The sequence below is a fragment of the Ziziphus jujuba genome, chromosome 9 (genome assembly GCF_031755915.1).
Source record: "Ziziphus jujuba cultivar Dongzao chromosome 9, ASM3175591v1".
Lineage (NCBI taxonomy): Eukaryota > Viridiplantae > Streptophyta > Magnoliopsida > Rosales > Rhamnaceae > Ziziphus > Ziziphus jujuba.
Window position 1 is genome coordinate 17,833,541 of NC_083387.1, and position 18,052 is coordinate 17,851,592.

Consider the following 18,052-nt stretch of genomic DNA (forward strand, 5'->3'; position numbering starts at 1 on the left):
TTCGCTTTTTGTGAGTCATATTCAATCTAACATTTCCTCAGCATCAAACCACTGATTCCTATAATTCACTTTTAAGTATATTATCAAGTTATTGTAATTTTTTTTTCAATGTTAATGACATTTATTTTTTCCAAAAAAAAAAAAAAAAAAAAAAACAAAAAAAAGAAAAAAGGAAATGGAATAAAGCCCATTCAATCCGGGCTGTAAATCTCGACTACGGTGGTGCATGCCTATCAGTAGTTTGATAAAAAAAAGTCGGATAAGAAAATAAAGAAATTAATCATCAGCAGTCTCTTCAAACGGTTTTATATTAACATAAAGAATTAGCCTTAATTTATGTGCAACAAAATATTTATTTTTGTTTTGCAAATAACAAGGGTTCGTCCAATATAAAATTGATTTTTGTTTTTCAAATTATAAAATGGTGAAAAAAGAATGTTTGCTAGCTGTATATTTGCGACATAGTATTTGAAAAAAAAAAAAAAGGATATTTTTAAAAAATATAGATGAAATTTGAACACGTCTTGAGACATTAAACACATATTTAGAAAATAATAATTTTTAACAAAAAATATTTTTTTTAAAAACTTTCTTTTACCGAATTTTGTCTATTATCAGTTTAGCTCTTATTGGTTTTGTTTTTCAATTAATACCTTTTAGTTACTGAATCATTAATGAATGTAAAAATCTTAAAATTTTGGAATAACCTAATTGTAAGACGGTGCAGCTGTTCTAAAGTCAATTTTGGAAATCAAGACCATCATTTTACTTTTTATTATCCAAACAAACAAAAAGGAAGTTACTGTAATTATCAAATCATTGCATTTGTAAGCTCATATCAATGGTAACATTTAAGAATGAAATTATCATTTTAACATTTCTCACTGGAGATGGTCGAATGCCCTAATGCATCAATTAATTTTCTCGTGCATGAGACATCAGTGTTCATGGACCGTTAAACCTAATACCAACATTTAACTTATATTAGATTCTACCGGCACTACCCAAAGAATGCAACTTCATTATATATTAATATATATATATATATATATATATAGATTCAACTTCATTATATATTAATATATACAGAGAGGCTAGCATGAGGACCGACCGCATGGGTTATATGCGGACAAAAAACGTGAGTAAATAAACACCACTGGATTTTCATATCTGGCGTCAACGGTCCAGATGGAATTGCAACTCTCACGTGAGAATTTTGGCAAAATCTCCCCTTCCCGCTCACAGGAGCTCGCATTCCCCCTTGCATCAGCTGGAACCACCTTTGCCAAAATTCCTCTTCTCCTCTGCTTCCACCCCCTTCCTGCTCGAATCTCCCCGTTTGGAACCAGCCCAACCAGCCACCGACCTGATTATTTCAAAAATCTCAAACCGTTAGTGCCTTGCCGTTGGAGTGTGGGTTCTTTGCCATTCCTTCCTTCCTCTCTTTCATTTTGATTTTTCTATACCTCTGTTTGTGTTTTTATGTTTTATATATAGATATATATATATATATATTTTTTTTTTTTCATTCTGGTTCAGTTCTGTTCTTTTAAAAAAAAATAATAATAATGTTTCTCTTTTTGTTTCATTGCTTTTAAAGTGTTTTTATTTTTTATTTTTTTTGGGTAATCACTTAATGTATATAGTTATTCTTATTTACTTAGGCTTCTAGAAATCGTAATGTAATAAACTCTTTTGAATTATTTTGTTTATTCTATGGATCTCATTGTTTATTGGGAGCAAATATTCAAGAAATTGCTTTCTTTTTTAAGATTGTGGCTCCAATATCTAGAGTTGAGAAGCTTGTTAGATTTCTGTGGATGATGTACTGAGGGAGACGAGCGGTTGTTAGTAGCGGAGTATATGCCTAATGACACTCTCTCCAAGCATCTCTTTCACTGTATGTTTCTTTGGTCTTTATGGATATAACCACTGTTGATTTTTGAGGACCCTCTAATTTCATACCATTTTAATGAATTATTTTATTTATGTATTTATTTTTATTTATTCTGGCGGTTAAACCATAAGTTGGTCTTAATCAAGGATAGTTAGTGACAACGAATCTACTAATAGAGAGATTCAAAATTAAAAATTCATATATAATAAAAGACGCTCTTAATCTTAAACTACAAGTTACTCAATAGTGAAACCAGTAGTACTCGATTTTACTCATTCAAGTTTCTATGATATTGTTCCTTTGAGATGTTTTGTCCTTTAAATATATTAGCTCTATGGACTTTGTTTTTTTTTTTTTTTAATGTATTATTTCCTATCCTTTTTACAATATTTTTATAAATTAATCAAACCCAGTCAAAACATTTTTTATTTGATTTTCTTTGCTGTCAATAATATATGGCTGGATGATAGTCTTTTGTGATTGCCTTATCAGTTTCAATGCTCCCAACCTCTCCCGTTTGGATGTGGGGGAGTTACTGCATATCTTCCAAGCATTGACACAACATCTGCCATGTTTGGTCTATCTGCTGCGACTTCTTGCACACACAAGAGAGCAACTTGGGCACGCAGTATAAATTCATTTGTCGAATTACATGTTTCTGCTTTTGCCTTATATTTAGTGGTTGTTGCTGCTGCCGAGCTTGCTGTGTTGCTGCTGGTGCTGTTGCTGGTGCTCCTGTATTGCTGCTGGTGCTGTTGCTGGTGCTGCTGAGCTTGCTGTGTTGCTGCCGAGCTTGTTGTTGCTGCTGCCGAGCTTGCTGTGTTGCTGCTGGTGCTGTTGCTGGTGCTCCTGTATTGCTGTTGGTGCTGTTGCTGATGCTGCCGAGCTTGTTGTTGCTGCTGCCGAGCTTGCTGTGTTGCTATTAGTGCTATTACCGAGCTACTGCATTGCTGCCGAGCTTGTTTTTGCTGTCGCCGAGCTTGCTGTGTTGCTGCTAGTGCTGTTGCCGAGCTACTGTGTTGCTGCCGAGCTACTGTTTACGTGCACTGTTCACCTGTGTTTAAATATCTTTTTTCTTTTTTTTGATTTTTTTGGGCTGAAATATCTGCATATAAACATTAATCTCCAGCTTGTATTGCTGCCGAGCTATCTTGCTTCAGAGCTACTGTTTACGTGCACTGTTCACCTGTGTTGTTTTAAATATCTTTTTTTTTTGGTTGATTTTTTTTGGCTAAAATATCTGCATATAAACATCAATCTCCAGCTTGTATTGCTGCCGAGTTACTGTTTATGTGCACTGTTCATCTGTGTTGTTTAAATATCTTTTTTTTTTTTAATTTTTTTTTTGGCTAAAATATCTGCGTATAAACATCAATCTCCAGTTTGTATTGCTGCCGAGCTACCTTGCTTCAGAGCTACTGTTTACGTGCACTGTTCACCTGTGTTTAAATATATATATTTTTTTTGATTTTTTTGGTCTAAAATATCTGCATATAAACATCAATCTCCAGCTTGTATTGCTGCCGAGCTATCTTGCTTCAGAGCTACTGTTTACGTGCACTGTTCTTCTGTGTTGTTTAAATATCTTTTTTTTTTTTTGATTTTTTTGGCTAAAATATCTGCATATAAACATCAATCTCCAGCTTGTAATGTTGCCGAGCTACCTTGCTTCTGAGCTACTGTTCATGTGCACTGTTCAGCTGTGTTGAAATATCTTTTTTTTTTTTTTTTGATTTTTTTTGGCTAAAATATCTGCATATAAACATCAATCTCCAGCTTGTATTGCTGCCGAGCTACCTTGCTTCTGAGCTACTGTTCATCTGTGTTGTTTAAATATTTTTTTTTTTGATTTTTTTTGGGCTAAAATATCTGCGTATAAACATCAATCTCCAACTTGTATTGCTGCCGAGCTACCTTGCTTCCGAGCTACTGTTCACGTACACTATTCACCTGTGTTTTAATATATTTTTTTTTTGATTTTTTTTGGCTAAAATATCTGCATATAAACATCAATCTCCAGCTTGTATTGCTGCCGAGCTACTGTTTACGTGCACTGTTCATCTGTGTTGTTTAAATATCTTTTTTTTTTTTTTAAATTTTTTTTGGGCTAAAATATCTGCGTATAAACATCAATCTCCAGCTTGTATTGCTGCCGAGCTACCTTGCTTCCGAGATACTGTTCACATGTACTGTTTACTTGTGTTTAAATATCTTTTTTTTTTTTTTGATTTTTTTGCGCTAAAATATCTGCATATAAACATCAATCTCCAGCTTGTATTGCTGCCGAGCTACCTTGCTTCTGAGCTACTGTTCACGTGCACAGTTCACCTTTGTTGTTTAAATATCTTTTTTTTTTTTGATTTTTTTTGGCTAAAATATCTACATATAAACATCAATCTCCAGCTTGTATTGCTGCCGAGCTACTGTTCATGTGCACTGTTCATCTGTGTTGTTTAAATATTTTTTTTTTAAAATTTTTTTTTTGGCTAAAATATCTGCGTATAAACATCAATCTCCAGCTTGTATTGCTGCCGAGCTACCTTGCTTCCGAGCTACTGTTCATGTGCACTGTTCACCTGTGTTTATATATCTTTTTTTTTTTTTTTTTTTGGTTTTTTTGGGCTAAAATATCTGCATATAAACATCAATCTCCAGTTTGTATTGCTGCCGAGCTACCTTGCTTCTGAGCTACTGTTCACGTGCACTGTTCACCTGTATTGTTTCACGTGCACTGTTCATCTGTGTGTTTAAATATCTTTTTTTTTTTTTTTTGATTTTTTTTGGGCTAAAAATATCTGCGTATAAACATCAATCTCCAGCTTGTATTGCTGCCGAGCTACCTTGCTTCCGAGCTACTGTTCACGTGCACTGTTCACCTGTGTTTAAATATCTTTTTTTTTTTTTTGATTTTTTTTGGCTAAAATATCTGCATATAAACATCAATCTCCAGCTTGTATTGCTGCCGAGCTACCTTGCTTCCGAGTTACTGTTTACGTGTATTGTTTATGTGCACTGTTCATCTATATTAAACATCTTTTTTTTTAGATTTTTTAAAATTTTTTTTTTGGCTAAAATACTTGTGTATAAACATCAATCTCCAGCTTGAGTTGCTGCTGTTTATGTGTACTGTTTACGTGCACTGTTCACCTATGTTTAAACATCCTTTTTTTTTTTTTAGATTTATTTTTATTGCTTTTGGGGCTCAAATACCTATGTATAAACATCAATCTCCAGCTTGTATTGCTGTCGAGCTATGTTGCTGCCGAGATACTGTTTACATGACTGTTCATTCGCACTGTTTACGTGCACTGTTCATCTGTGTTTAAACATCTTTTTTTTTTTTTTAGATTTTTTTTATTTTTTTATTTTGCTAAAATACCTGTGTATAAACATCAATCTCCAGCTTCTCTTTCCTGCTAATTGAAGTAAACCACATTGGTAAATAAACAGCAAACTAGACTAAAAACAAACTAGCATACATTTCGTCAAATAATCAAACAAGACTTCATGTTTCCAATACATGGCAATTTAAGAAGTCTATAATCATAACTCAACTCTCTTTTAGTAACTAAGCTGATAGTTATTGCAATATGACAAAAAAAGACAAAAAAATGTAAGAAAAAGAAGAATGTTTAAATGCAGGTAAACAGTTTACGTGAACAGTACGCGTGAACAGTAATCACGAAGCTTGTTTTCTTAAGTTTCTTGCTTTCTTAAGTTTTCTGTACTAGTTTGTACTATGACTTTTTTATCCTAGTTAACAAATATACCAACCAATGACAGAATCCCATGAAAATAATCTACTTTTCTACAAAACCAACGAACAAAATATCAGCTTTTTGTTCTATGCAGAATTTACCACAACATTGAGCATCCTATTCCTTAGAGCACTTTCCTTTTTCGTTTCGATTATTAATGTCCCATAGGATATTTCTATGTGCTTCATCTAGCTTAGGACTTTTTAGATCTTTTTTTGATATGTCAATCTATCCATTGACAAACACACCTAAGTAGAGGCCAGAAAATTCCTAATAAGCATAAATCCAATAAACAGGCATAGAAAAAACATGAGAGAGATGAAATAAACAGGCCAATAAGTCTTCTAACAAATAAACTAAGGTGGTGAAGTACAATGTGGCATTTTAGAAGTAAATCAATAACATGACAGATTAGAATATTGAAGTAGAGCAAAATGGCAGTGGTATGTGGAAGAAGATAATCTGTTGCAAAAATGGCTCCTCTTCTCTTCATTTATCATGATGTACAAAAATTAAACGTTCCAAACATAAAGAGTAGCACGTGAATATACCGCAAAACCAGTATACATTCAATCCAATAATCAAAACACATCTCTATTTTATATAGTCAGCTGATAGTGCTTGCTATAAGATAGAAAATCCCAGACAAGCACACCAAAATAAAAAAACAACTTCTTCTCCCAAATTGTTTCAAGATAGGTCATCCTTTCATTTTCTCATGCAGACCTGCCAAAGTCCAGCACGTCTTTAGATTAGCAGCATGTTAGTTCAATAAAATATCGAAGACCATACGATACCATTTAGTTTCATACCTGTGGAAGAAAAACTATCAGCTTTAGAATCATATTCCGAGGCGTGCTGAGGACTTTCCTCATTTTGTGAGGACCTATATAGATGAGAAGCATGGTTTGTACAAAGTATAATCATACAAATTGCATAAGAATAATAAATAGTAAATGTATTATTTTCTTACGGATTGTTGAGGAGTGGACAGTTTCTTTTGTCGTGCGATTGCCCAATTTTTCCACATCCATTGCAACGTCGACCTCTATACTTTGCGGCATTTGTTACCTTCTCCTTTCCCCTTTTTAATCTTTGTCTGCATCCCTTTGCCCTCACAGCAGATGGGTCTTTCAAAGCCTCATAGTCATGAGCAGTGCTACCTTTTTCAGAAATGCCTCCACTTTTCGTGTTGCTAACTATGGATTCAATCTTGCCTAGCAAACTTTGAAGACCATCATTCACAATTACACTTGCCTCTTCATATATTATGGCTTTATCAATGACTTCCGAAGCAAGTTGGAATAGTTTAGCTCGCCAGGTCAACATTGAACTACGCTGTCCACCTATCTCAACACCTTGCTTATCGGTTATTATTTGACATTTTGCACCTCTAGTCCACCTTTTCATTATATATTGATTTGGCAAAGGAATGTTACCAAACAGTCTCAAGAATGCCAAGATATGTCTACAGGGAAGTCCTTCACTCTCAAACTTCTTACATGTACAAGATGCAAAGTCCAATTCTTTATCATAAGCAATTTCCCGCACTCTACGAACACATTCTTTTGGACTACTCTCGACCACATACATTTTGTGTGTAGCATTTTCACGAACAAATTGTGGCATTATTACTAAGCTATTCCACAACTCATCTTGAAACTTAAGAAAAATCTTACGTGTGTAAATCTCAGCCATTTGCTTTTCCATTTCCAATGGCAATTTCAAAACAAGCTTCTCATTAATATCAACGTGATCAGCCCCTAATTCTTCGTGACGTTGCTGTGCAAGCGCCCTATTAAATCGAAGTATGAAATCCATCAATAAGTTTCTCTTCGAAACATATTTCTTGAAAAATGCATGGGAGCTTTCCGCACGTTGGCTACTTGACATTCCAGCTGAGAATACATGGTTAACATATGCAGGCACCCATCTTGAACGTAGCTCAAATATTGATTTTAACCAATCATTGTTATCTAGGCTTGCCTTCTCGATGGTAGTCACCCATTTTCTTTCAAACTCTTCAGGGCATTCTGATTCCCAAATGCATTGTTGGAAGTCCTTATAAAAATCTCTATAGGTGATCGCATTTAAATACGTAGAGAACTTCTCAAGTATGTGCCAACTACAATACCTATGAAATGTATTCGGTAAGCTCTGAACTAAAGCCTTTGTCATTGTAGGATCTTGATCGGTAATGATCATTTTTGGGTTGTTTGTCGGCATGCTATCCTTTAATAGCTCAAACAACCAAACAAATGATTCCGTTTTTTCATCACTTAAAAAGGCACATGCAAAAAGCACCGTTTGACCATGATTGTTCACCCCCACCAAGGGTGCAAATATCATACCATATTAATTAGTGTTGTAAGTTGTATCAAATACAACTACATCACCAAAACATCCATAAGCTCTTCTAGACACCGAATCAGCCCAAAAATAACGCTTCAATTTACCATCATCATCTACATCTATTTTAAAAAAGAAGCATGGATCTTTTTCTTGCTCGGTTAGGAAATATTCCTTTAAAAGTTCTGCATCTTGTCCTCTTAATTCATTCCGCACCTTAGCTTCATGGTTATATATATCCTTCTTTGTACACCCAATATTCTCTATACCTCCAGCTTCAAATTCAAGAATGCTTATTTGTTGATGAGTTGGCACATTTGCTGCTGAAAACTGCAAAGTTAGTGACTTCTTGGCTTCAGACACACTACGATGTGATCTCAATAAATGCACTCTTCGAGGGGTTGATAATGGATGACTATGTTCTTCAACAAATACAGTGATAACAAATTTCCCTGTTTTTGACCTAACCATGGCAAGTTTAGCTTTACAATTTTCTCTTGTCATCCCCCGACACCTTTTTCTCTCACCGTCCTTTATAGAAGATACTCCTTCCTTAAAACACACAAATTCTTTCCTGACAACTTCTTTCACACCTTTACATCTCTTAGTTGAACTGCTACGAACACTAAACCCCGCCTCTTTTGCATATTTAATGTAGAACTCATGTGCCCCATCTATCGATTCAAACTCTTGTTCAACCTTTGGTTTGCAGTTTTCGGCCACTTGGGGAATGTAAACGTCATCCACGGATTTTGAATGTGACAGCAAGGATATGTCTTCAACTCGTCTACAATCTGAATTTGCTTCCAACTGTTCTACACTCATGTTTCCAATCTGAATTTGCTTCCAACTATTCTACACTCAAACCAGCTTCCTATTGATCAATTTGTAACCTGGTAGATGGCAAAGCAAAACCATCATGAGAGGTGGTAATATCTTTTATTTTAAGAAAGTTTAGTTTCTAAATAGAAGAGAAAAATATTGCAAAAATAAAGGCACTTCAGCCAAAATCTGCCGAGTTTGCATTATGGTTGCTGATCCAGCACACTCTATAATGAAAGAAACAAATATGCGTGCATCAACAGAAAAAATAAATAAATAAATAAATCTGAATCACGGGGTTCAAAAAGGTTAATAGTACATATAAAAATGAAAAATATAAGTTGCAAAACAATGAAATAATTACATCTTTGCTAGATAAAGGGAAACAAAAATATTGATACATAACTCTTTAATCAATGAGAGGTTAACAAATCTACGCAACGGCTATTAAAAGAATAAAAATAAAAAGCAATGATATCAATTTAATCTATTAACTCTATGTTTCATGCATATTAAGGGGATTATAATTATTTAAAGTTCTTATTCAAGGATATATATACATATGTCTTTATGTGTGTGTGTGTGTGTGTAGATATAGGAATTACAAAATAGAATTACTTTGTATTCCAATTATAACAAACTTATTTTCTCTTGTATAGCATGCATGGATTGGCCATTCGTATACTCCAAAAACAAGTGGTGTAAATATCTCTTTCGTGTTATTATTATGATAGACTAAGTGAATTGATTATTACACAATGAACAGTATGCGTGAACAGTGGTATTTATACACCAGGAAAGAAAAACAACATGTATACATTCATGCTTTTTCTGCGAAAAGTATCATTTTCTAAATTTTCAAAAATCATCATGAAGATTGGCCTTCGTTCAAGTTATTTCTCAACCCAAATCACAATCCCACATTTAACAATTTCAATTATGCAAGATTACATAAAATCACCAACATAAAAAACAGAATGAAAAAAAAATTACAAAACATAAACTCACTCACTCACAGATGCGAAGAGCCAGAATATAGACATGCAGAGTAGAAGATTATGAGCTGGTGGGTACAGAGAAGGGTGGCAATCGTGGTGCAAACAGGTGCGTTTGCAAGATGGAAATGCTGTGGCAATGGTGGTGCGATCTGGTGGGTTTGCAAGGATGGCAATGCTGGTTGCTGCTGGTGCGATTGGGAATTTTGGCTGGTTACTGCTGGTGCGATTGGGAATTTTGGCAAAGTCCTTTTGAGCTGGTGAGAGCGGGAATGTAAGGGGGAAGGGCTCAGGGGAAATTTTGTTGAAGTGTGGCAATTTTGCCACTTGATGGTGCATGTCACCGGCTAGCATGCACACCTTGGTATCAAATCCTTTCCTTTTATGAGTTTATATTTTTTTTTGTATGTTTTTAATTTATGCAAGGTATATTTTGATAATGTTTTGTGCCTAAGTTATGTATGCAAAAGTATAGGCAAAATTATGCATAAAAGAGTAGGAATGTTATGCTTGAAATGCCTATGGTGCTGGATTCATAATTTCCAGCAACATAGTTCTACTATTTATCTTATATCTCAGGTTGCAAATGGAGTTTTGGGCTGAAATTTTGAGGGATGTCTACAGACATATATAGAAGACTATGTTTCAAATTTCAAGTCCAAATGACATGGGAAAGTCCATTTTGTATTCCAAACAGATTGCTGTATCTGATGGGCCCAGTATGCAGAGTATGGGTCAGTTTTGGAGCTGTTTGGCCCATGACCGGTTCCAGAACATTCCTAGCTCTTGGAACAATATTTATTGATGACCAAGGATGCTTCAAACCAAGTTTCATAGGCATATACAAAGGGAAACTAAGTAGGTGAAGCTAGTTTGGTTGTTTACCCAAACTAGTTAAACAATGGGAACTTAGTTCAAATCATGTGCCACTTTTTACTATATTTGGAATAGACATGTTGCAGCTGGTTTTTGACTCTTTTGTGTATGAAAAGTTAGGTGTTGACCATTTTACTTTTTAAATTTTCAAATACTTTACTCATTTTGTAAGCTCACATGCTTGGCATGTGTGAACTAGTTGTAATTTCAAGCTTATATTGTAAAATGAATGAAATGCTAGATATCCAAGCCTCATTTTTCAAAAGCCAACGTGTTCCTCTTCTTCTTATCTCTTCTTCTTATCTCTTCTTCAACACCTTAGAACACTTTAGGAACCCTAAAAACCAGAAAACACCATAACCAAAACCTAAAAACACAACTCACACACAACCATTCCCAAGAGCATCACCAAAAGCTTGCTTGTTGCTAACACTTCAAGCTAGCTTGCTCTTGGTCATAACCTTCTCACCCCAACAAAGTGGTATCAGAGCCTGGTTCATTTTTGTGAGATTTGTGAGGTTTTTGGACTGGTTCGTTCCTTGAGAGTGAAGAGATACTTGAAAGCACAAATATATTTTCATATTCCTTCATACTAGAAAGCAACATTCACATGGCTTCTTCAAGTTTTTCAACTCCTTCTCCTCCTATCTTCAATGGGGAGAACTACAACATTTGGAGTATCAAGATGCAAGCCTGCTTGAAGGCTTATGGTCTTTGGGAGGTCACCATAAATCCCCAAGAACCCGAGCCTTTGAGACAAGGGGCAACGGTCAACCAAATCAAGCACCATGAGGAGGAATTGGCTAAAGGTTTCAAGGCTCTTACCGCCATTCATTCTTGTATTAGTGATACCATTTTCACAAGGATAATGGCATGTGAGAGTGCCAAAGAAGCTTGGGACAAACTTCAAGATGAGTTCCAAGGGAGTGCAAGGACAAGGCAAATGCAAATCCTTAACCTAAGGAGGGAGTTTGAGACTATCAAGATGAAAGACAAAGAAACGGTTAAGGAGTTCACCACAAGGCTTCTTAATGTGGTGAATCAAATTAGGGTGCTAGGTGAAAGTTTAAGTGACCAAAGGATTGTGGAGAAGGTGTTGGTCTCCTTGCCCGAGAGGTTTGAAGCTAAGATATCTTCATTGGAGGAGTCAAGGAACCTAAATGAAATTTCCTTGACCGAGTTGGTGAATGCCTTGCAAGCTACCAAGCAAAGGAGGAGGATTAGACATGAAGAATCAATGGAGGCTGCATTTGTGTCTAAACAACATCAAAAGACACAAAATCAAAAGAAGAACAAGCTTAAGGTCATAAAGGAGAAAGGTGAAACTAGCAAACCCGAGAGGAAGTCCTATGAACCTTGTCACCATTGCAAGAAGAAAGGTCATCATCCAAGAGGGTGTTGGTGGAGGCCGGATGCATTTTGCCATAAATGCCAACAAAGGGTCATGTGGAGAGAGTATGCAAGGCAAACAAGAAAGATAAGCAACAAGCAAATGTTGCTAAAGATAATGCAAGTGATAGTGAATCCGAAGAGTTGTTTGTTGCTACTTGTTTTAGTAGCATCAAGAATGATGAAGGATGGATCATTGATAGTGGAGCAACACACCATATGTCTCACAAGCATGAGTGGTTCACAAACTTGGATAGGAGCAGCCACAACAAAGTCAAAATTGGAAATGGAGCCTTGATGGAAGTGAAAGGCAAAGGAGATGTGGTGATACACACCACCAAAGGTATCAAAACTATCCATGATGTTCTCTATGTACCTTCTTTATGTGAGAACTTACTTAGTGTAGGTCAAATGCTTGAGAACAAATATGCATTACACTTCTCAAACATGACATGCATTATAGTTGATCCACATGGAAATGAATTAATGTGTGTTGGAATGAAGAACAAGAATTTTAGGTTGAATATGGATGAAAATGGTGCATTGGTTGCATTGAACACCAAAGTTGAGAACACCTCTCAACTTTGGCATAAAAGACTAGGCCATGCTAGCTTTAAGTCATTGGTAGGTACACATGAACTTGTTAGAGACATGCCATTGGTGGAGAAGCAAGAACATGTGTGTGAAGTGTGTCAAAAAGGAAAGCATACTAGGCTAGCATTTCAATCTTGTTCTTGGAGATCAAAGGAGAAGCTAGGACTTATACATTCGGATATTTGTGGTCCTATGAGTGTTCCATCCTTAAATGGCAGAAAGTATTTCATAACTTTCATTGATGATTACTCAAGAATGTGTTGGGTGTGTTTTCTTGAAAGAAAATCACAAGCTTTGGAGAAGTTTGTAGAATTTATGAAGTTAGTGCAAAATCAATCCGGTTGCACTATAAAGGTGTTAAGGACGGACAATGGTGGGGAATACACAAGTGAGGCTTTCAAACAACTTTGTAAGGATCATGGTATAGTTCATCAATTCACTACACCATACACACCACAACAAAATGGTGTATGTGAAAGGAAAAACCGTACCATCATGGAGATGGCTAGATGTTTGTTCTTTGAAAGTGGCTTGCCAAAGAAGTTTTGGGCCGAAGGAGTTAATACATCCATCTACATCCAAAATAGGCTTTACTCCAAGTCTTTGAGGAGTAAAACCCCATTTGAGCTTTGGTTTGGATATAAGCCTTCTCTTGATCATCTAAGGGTATTTGGAAGCATTTGTTACATCCTAGTACCACAAGAGAAGAGAGGAAAGCTTGATGAAAGGTCACAAGTTGGTGTTTTGGTTGGCTATAGTGATGTAACCAAGGGATATAGAGTGTATAACTTGGAAACCAAGAAACTTGTGATAAGTAGAGATGTGAAAGTTGATGAGGAAGCTAAATGGGTTTGTAGTAAGGAGGAGTTGGCTAGTATGGATGAAGACAATCGGCTTGAAGCTCATGATAATGATGAGGAACAAGGAAATGATGAAGGTGCTGCCCATGATGATGAATATGATGAGAATGAGCTAGAAATCTCCATAGGGGCTGATTTGGAGATTGGTGATGGTGTGAGAGGCACAAGACCTCTTAATGAGATTTATGAAAGGTGTAATGTGGCATTGAGTGATCCAATCAATGTCCATGAGGCTATGGCAATAAAAGAGTGGAGACAAGCCATGCAAGATGAAATCGATGTGATAAACAAGAATGACACTTGGAGCTTGGTAACAAAACCAAAGGGAAAGAATGCTATTGGGGTGAAGTGGATCTTGAGGACCAAGCACATACCGGTCAAGTATCATTCCTTAAGGGAATTTGAATCAAATGGTGAAGTGAAGTTGGAGTATGTGACTTCCGAGGAGAACTTGGCGGATATCTTCACCAAGCCATTGGGAAAGAAGAGATTTGAGATATTGAGAGGACTTCTCAACGTCTCATACAAAATTGCCAAGGGGGAGTGTTGAAGTGTGGCAATTTTGCCACTTGATGGTGCATGTCACCGGCTAGCATGCACACCTTGGTATCAAATCCTTTCCTTTTATGAGTTTATATTTTTTTTTGTATGTTTTTAATTTATGCAAGGTATATTTTGATAATGTTTTGTGCCTAAGTTATGTATGCAAAAGTATAGGCAAAATTATGCACAAAAGAGTAGGAATGTTATGCTTGAAATGCCTATGGTGCTGGATTCATAATTTCCAGCAACATAGTTCTACTATTTATCTTATATCTCAGGTTGCAAATGGAGTTTTGGGCTGAAATTTTGAGGGATGTCTACAGACATATATAGAAGACTATGGTTCAAATTTCAGGTCCAAATGACATGGGAAAGTCCATTTTGTATTCCAAACAGATTGCTGTATCTGATGGGCCCAGTATGCAGAGTATGGGTCAGTTTTGGAGCTGTTTGGCCCATGACCGGTTCCAGAACATTCCTAGCTCTTGGAACAATATTTATTGATGACCAAGGATGCTTCAAACCAAGTTTCATAGGCATATACAAAGGGAAACGAAGTAGGTGAAGCTAGTTTGGTTGTTTACCCAAACTAGTTAAACAATGGGAACTTAGTTCAAATCATGTGCCACTTTTTACTATATTTGGAATAGACATGTTGCAGCTGGTTTTTGACTCTTTTGTGTATGAAAAGTTAGGTGTTGACCATTTTACTTTTTAAATTTTCAAATACTTTACTCATTTTGTAAGCTCACATGCTTGGCATGTGTGAACTAGTTGTAATTTCAAGCTTATATTGTAAAATGAATGAAATGCTAGATATCCAAGCCTCATTTTTCAAAAGCCAACGTGTTCCTCTTCTTCTTATCTCTTCTTCTTATCTCTTCTTCAACACCTTAGAACACTTTAGGAACCCTAAAAACCAGAAAACACCATAACCAAAACCTAAAAACACAACTCACACACAACCATTCCCAAGAGCATCACCAAAAGCTTGCTTGTTGCTAACACTTCAAGCTAGCTTGCTCTTGGTCATAACCTTCTCACCCCAACAAATTTGGCCAGCCATTCTCACGTGAGAGTTGCTTTGAAGTTGGGCCGTAGATGCCAGCAGTGTAAATCGAAGGGCAGGAAATTTCATCACATGTTTGGTCCGCATATAACTCATGCGGTCGGTCCTCATGCTAGCCTCTCTGTTAATATATATATATATATATATAGATTCTATGGTCAGGATGGTCCTGACCATAATGGGTGCGGTCCAAAAACATGGGGAAATACCCCGCCATTGGATTTCAACTTATCTAATGAACGGCTTAGATATTTTTTTGTCACACATGAGAATTTGCAACCATCCTACAATAAAAAATTATTTCCTTTCCCATTTCATTTCACGCACCACACCATTGTTCACTGACCTCATCATTTCAAAATTTCGAAATCCATCTCTTACCGTTTCAAAATTTCAAAATTCTCAATAAAATCCACCATCTCGAACTGTTTCAAAATTCCCCATTCAAATCCACCATCTCTCAGCGTTTCAAAGTTCCCAAATAAAATCCGCCATCTCCTGCTCCCAGCCCCAGATATTCTTTGCTTACACCATCCAATCTTCTCATTGACAATCCCAAAGGTTAGTAATTGTGAGCCTCTGCTTTTTTTTTTTGTTTTTTTTTTTAATTTAATGTGAACCAATGGCTTATTAAATCTTGCATTGTCTTATTTAGAAGTCATAGCTAGAGATTAATTGTGTAAGCATGTCAATTAGTACTAGTGAAGTTCAACTGATCCGGATGTGCTCATGTGGACAATATATGCATTTAAAAACGTCACAAACAGATAAGAACTCAAATCGTCAATTTTGGAAATGCTTAGATGGAGAACAGGTCGTACAGAATTGTGAATGTGTTGAATTGTCATTTGTTTTTGCTTATAAATTAATTAAATTTTCATTTGGTTTGCATTTTATAAATTCAATTGACACAGGAAAAAGGATGTGGTAAATTCATTTGGACAAAAGAAGGAGAGCTTAAGGTTGACAAAATGAACATGTTTATCGGTGAAATTCATCGTTTGTCCATGCAAGTGGAGAAATCTAATAATATTCTTGAAGCAATTCAGAAGAATATTAAGAGGAGCCACCAATATGACCTTAAGACTGTTATAGTTGCAGAAATTTTATTATTTTGTTTGTTTAAAATGTTTGGCTATTGACCAAGTGACAAATATATGTGTGTGTTGGTAAACTAATTATGTACTAAATTCTGCTATGTCCTTGTTAAGAAGCAAATGTATCCAAAAAAAAATTGACTTATTTTGTTGAAACTCTGTTAAATTTATCTATGCAATATGACTTCGTTAATTAAATGACATTTTTCTATTTGTTGTCGATTCTAAATGAATCGTATAAAATTGTACTAATGGATACACTTGGTAAAGTTCAGTGCAACTGCAAAGAAATTGTTCATTTTCTATGGGGTCCACCAGGACAAAAGGATTATCTGGCACAATGGAAGAGGCAAGTTACTCATTCAAGATGGTTTAACATCTTGCTACTCATTCAAGTATACTAATTTTAGCAAGTTGAAGTAAAACATCAAAATGTTTTTTCCTTTTATTTTTCCATGGAAAGACTAAAGCCGATGTCTGAGGTAGATTGACTATTTAGTTAATGTTGCACGCTATATTGATAAATTTTACATTTAAAATGTGCAATACAATGGTTTAATCTTGTCACGCATTCAACTTTACTCGTTTAGCATAATAAATCTTGTCTAAGCTAAATATAAATATGTTGTGTCTAACCATCAATGGTGGTAAATTTTTTTAATGATTTTAGACAAAATAATGATAAAGTTTTTGAAACAAAAGTTATAAGATCATTTAAAAAAAAATTAAAAAACAAATCAAAATTCACAAACTTGAACTAAAGCCGACGTTACATACATGTAAAAGCGTTGGCGTATTACATTTTTTAATTAAATTTTATTTTATTATTATTCTTCACTATTGTAATTTCCATTGATGCTTGTAAATTTTCTAATGATTTTATACAAAATAATCACAAATAATTTTAAACAAAAATATACAAAATCAATAAAAAAAATAAAATCATGAACAAAATCAAAACATTAAAAAATACACCAGCGCCGACGCTATTTATAAATAATACCGTCGGCTATTTTCGACTCTGTTATTTTAAATGTTTTTTTTCTTGTTATCCTCCACTATTGCAATTTCCATTGATTCTTTTAAATGTTTTACAAAAATAGTTAACAAACCTCAAAATTTACAAAAGTTCCTAAGATTCAATCAATCAGCAAAGCCATGCTTTTGACATGTAAAGCTTACCCCTTGTGTTTTTATTACTTGTTTATGAATGTTATCTTTCACCACTCTAATTTCCATTGATCTTATAAATTGTTTGAATGATTTTAGACAAAATAATGACAAAGGATTCTAAACAAAATCAAAAAAATCATTAGAAAGAAAAGAAGTTACAATGAGAATGAAGAAATTAAAAAATGGACCACCGCCGACGCTACGTAAACAAACAAGCATCGGCTTTAGAACAAGAAGTTTCTTGTTATATGTCAATGTTGTAATTTTGATGATCTTGTTAAATTGCAACATGATTTTAGACAAAAAAAAATGACATATAATTGTAAAAAAAATATAGAAAATTGTTAAAAAAATATAATTAAACAAATAAATAAATCGAAATGTACACCAACGCTGACCCTATTTAGATATTGTAGCATCGGCGTTTGTCTCTGTTTTTTTTTTTTTTTTAAATGTCTTTTTTCTTGTTATCCTTCACTACTATTGAAATTTTCATTGATGCTTGTAAATTTTTTAAATGATTTTAGACAAGATAATGACTAAGGTTTTGTTACAAAATCCGTTAACAAACCTCAAAATTTACAAAAATTCCTAAGATTAAATCAATTAGAAAAGCCGACGCTAGATCAA

The 18,052-nt window shown here is 34.9% G+C and overlaps 2 protein-coding genes across 2 annotated transcripts; both read right to left on the reverse strand.

The window, feature by feature from the left end:
- Nucleotides 1-6,355: 6,355 nt before the first annotated feature.
- Nucleotides 6,356-7,833, reverse strand: LOC132799412 (protein FAR-RED IMPAIRED RESPONSE 1-like). The gene is made up of 4 exons (XM_060811218.1): nt 7,408-7,833; nt 6,629-7,317; nt 6,468-6,541; nt 6,356-6,381 (listed from the first exon to the last, which is right to left on the reverse strand). The coding sequence occupies exons 1-4, from the start codon at nt 7,831-7,833 to the stop codon at nt 6,356-6,358; spliced, it is 1,215 nt and encodes a 404-aa protein (XP_060667201.1).
- A 177-nt stretch (nt 7,834-8,010) lies between these two features.
- Nucleotides 8,011-8,829, reverse strand: LOC125423473 (protein FAR1-RELATED SEQUENCE 5-like). Its single transcript, XM_060811219.1, has one exon. The coding sequence runs from the start codon at nt 8,827-8,829 to the stop codon at nt 8,011-8,013; it is 819 nt and encodes a 272-aa protein (XP_060667202.1).
- Nucleotides 8,830-18,052: the final 9,223 nt, after the last annotated feature.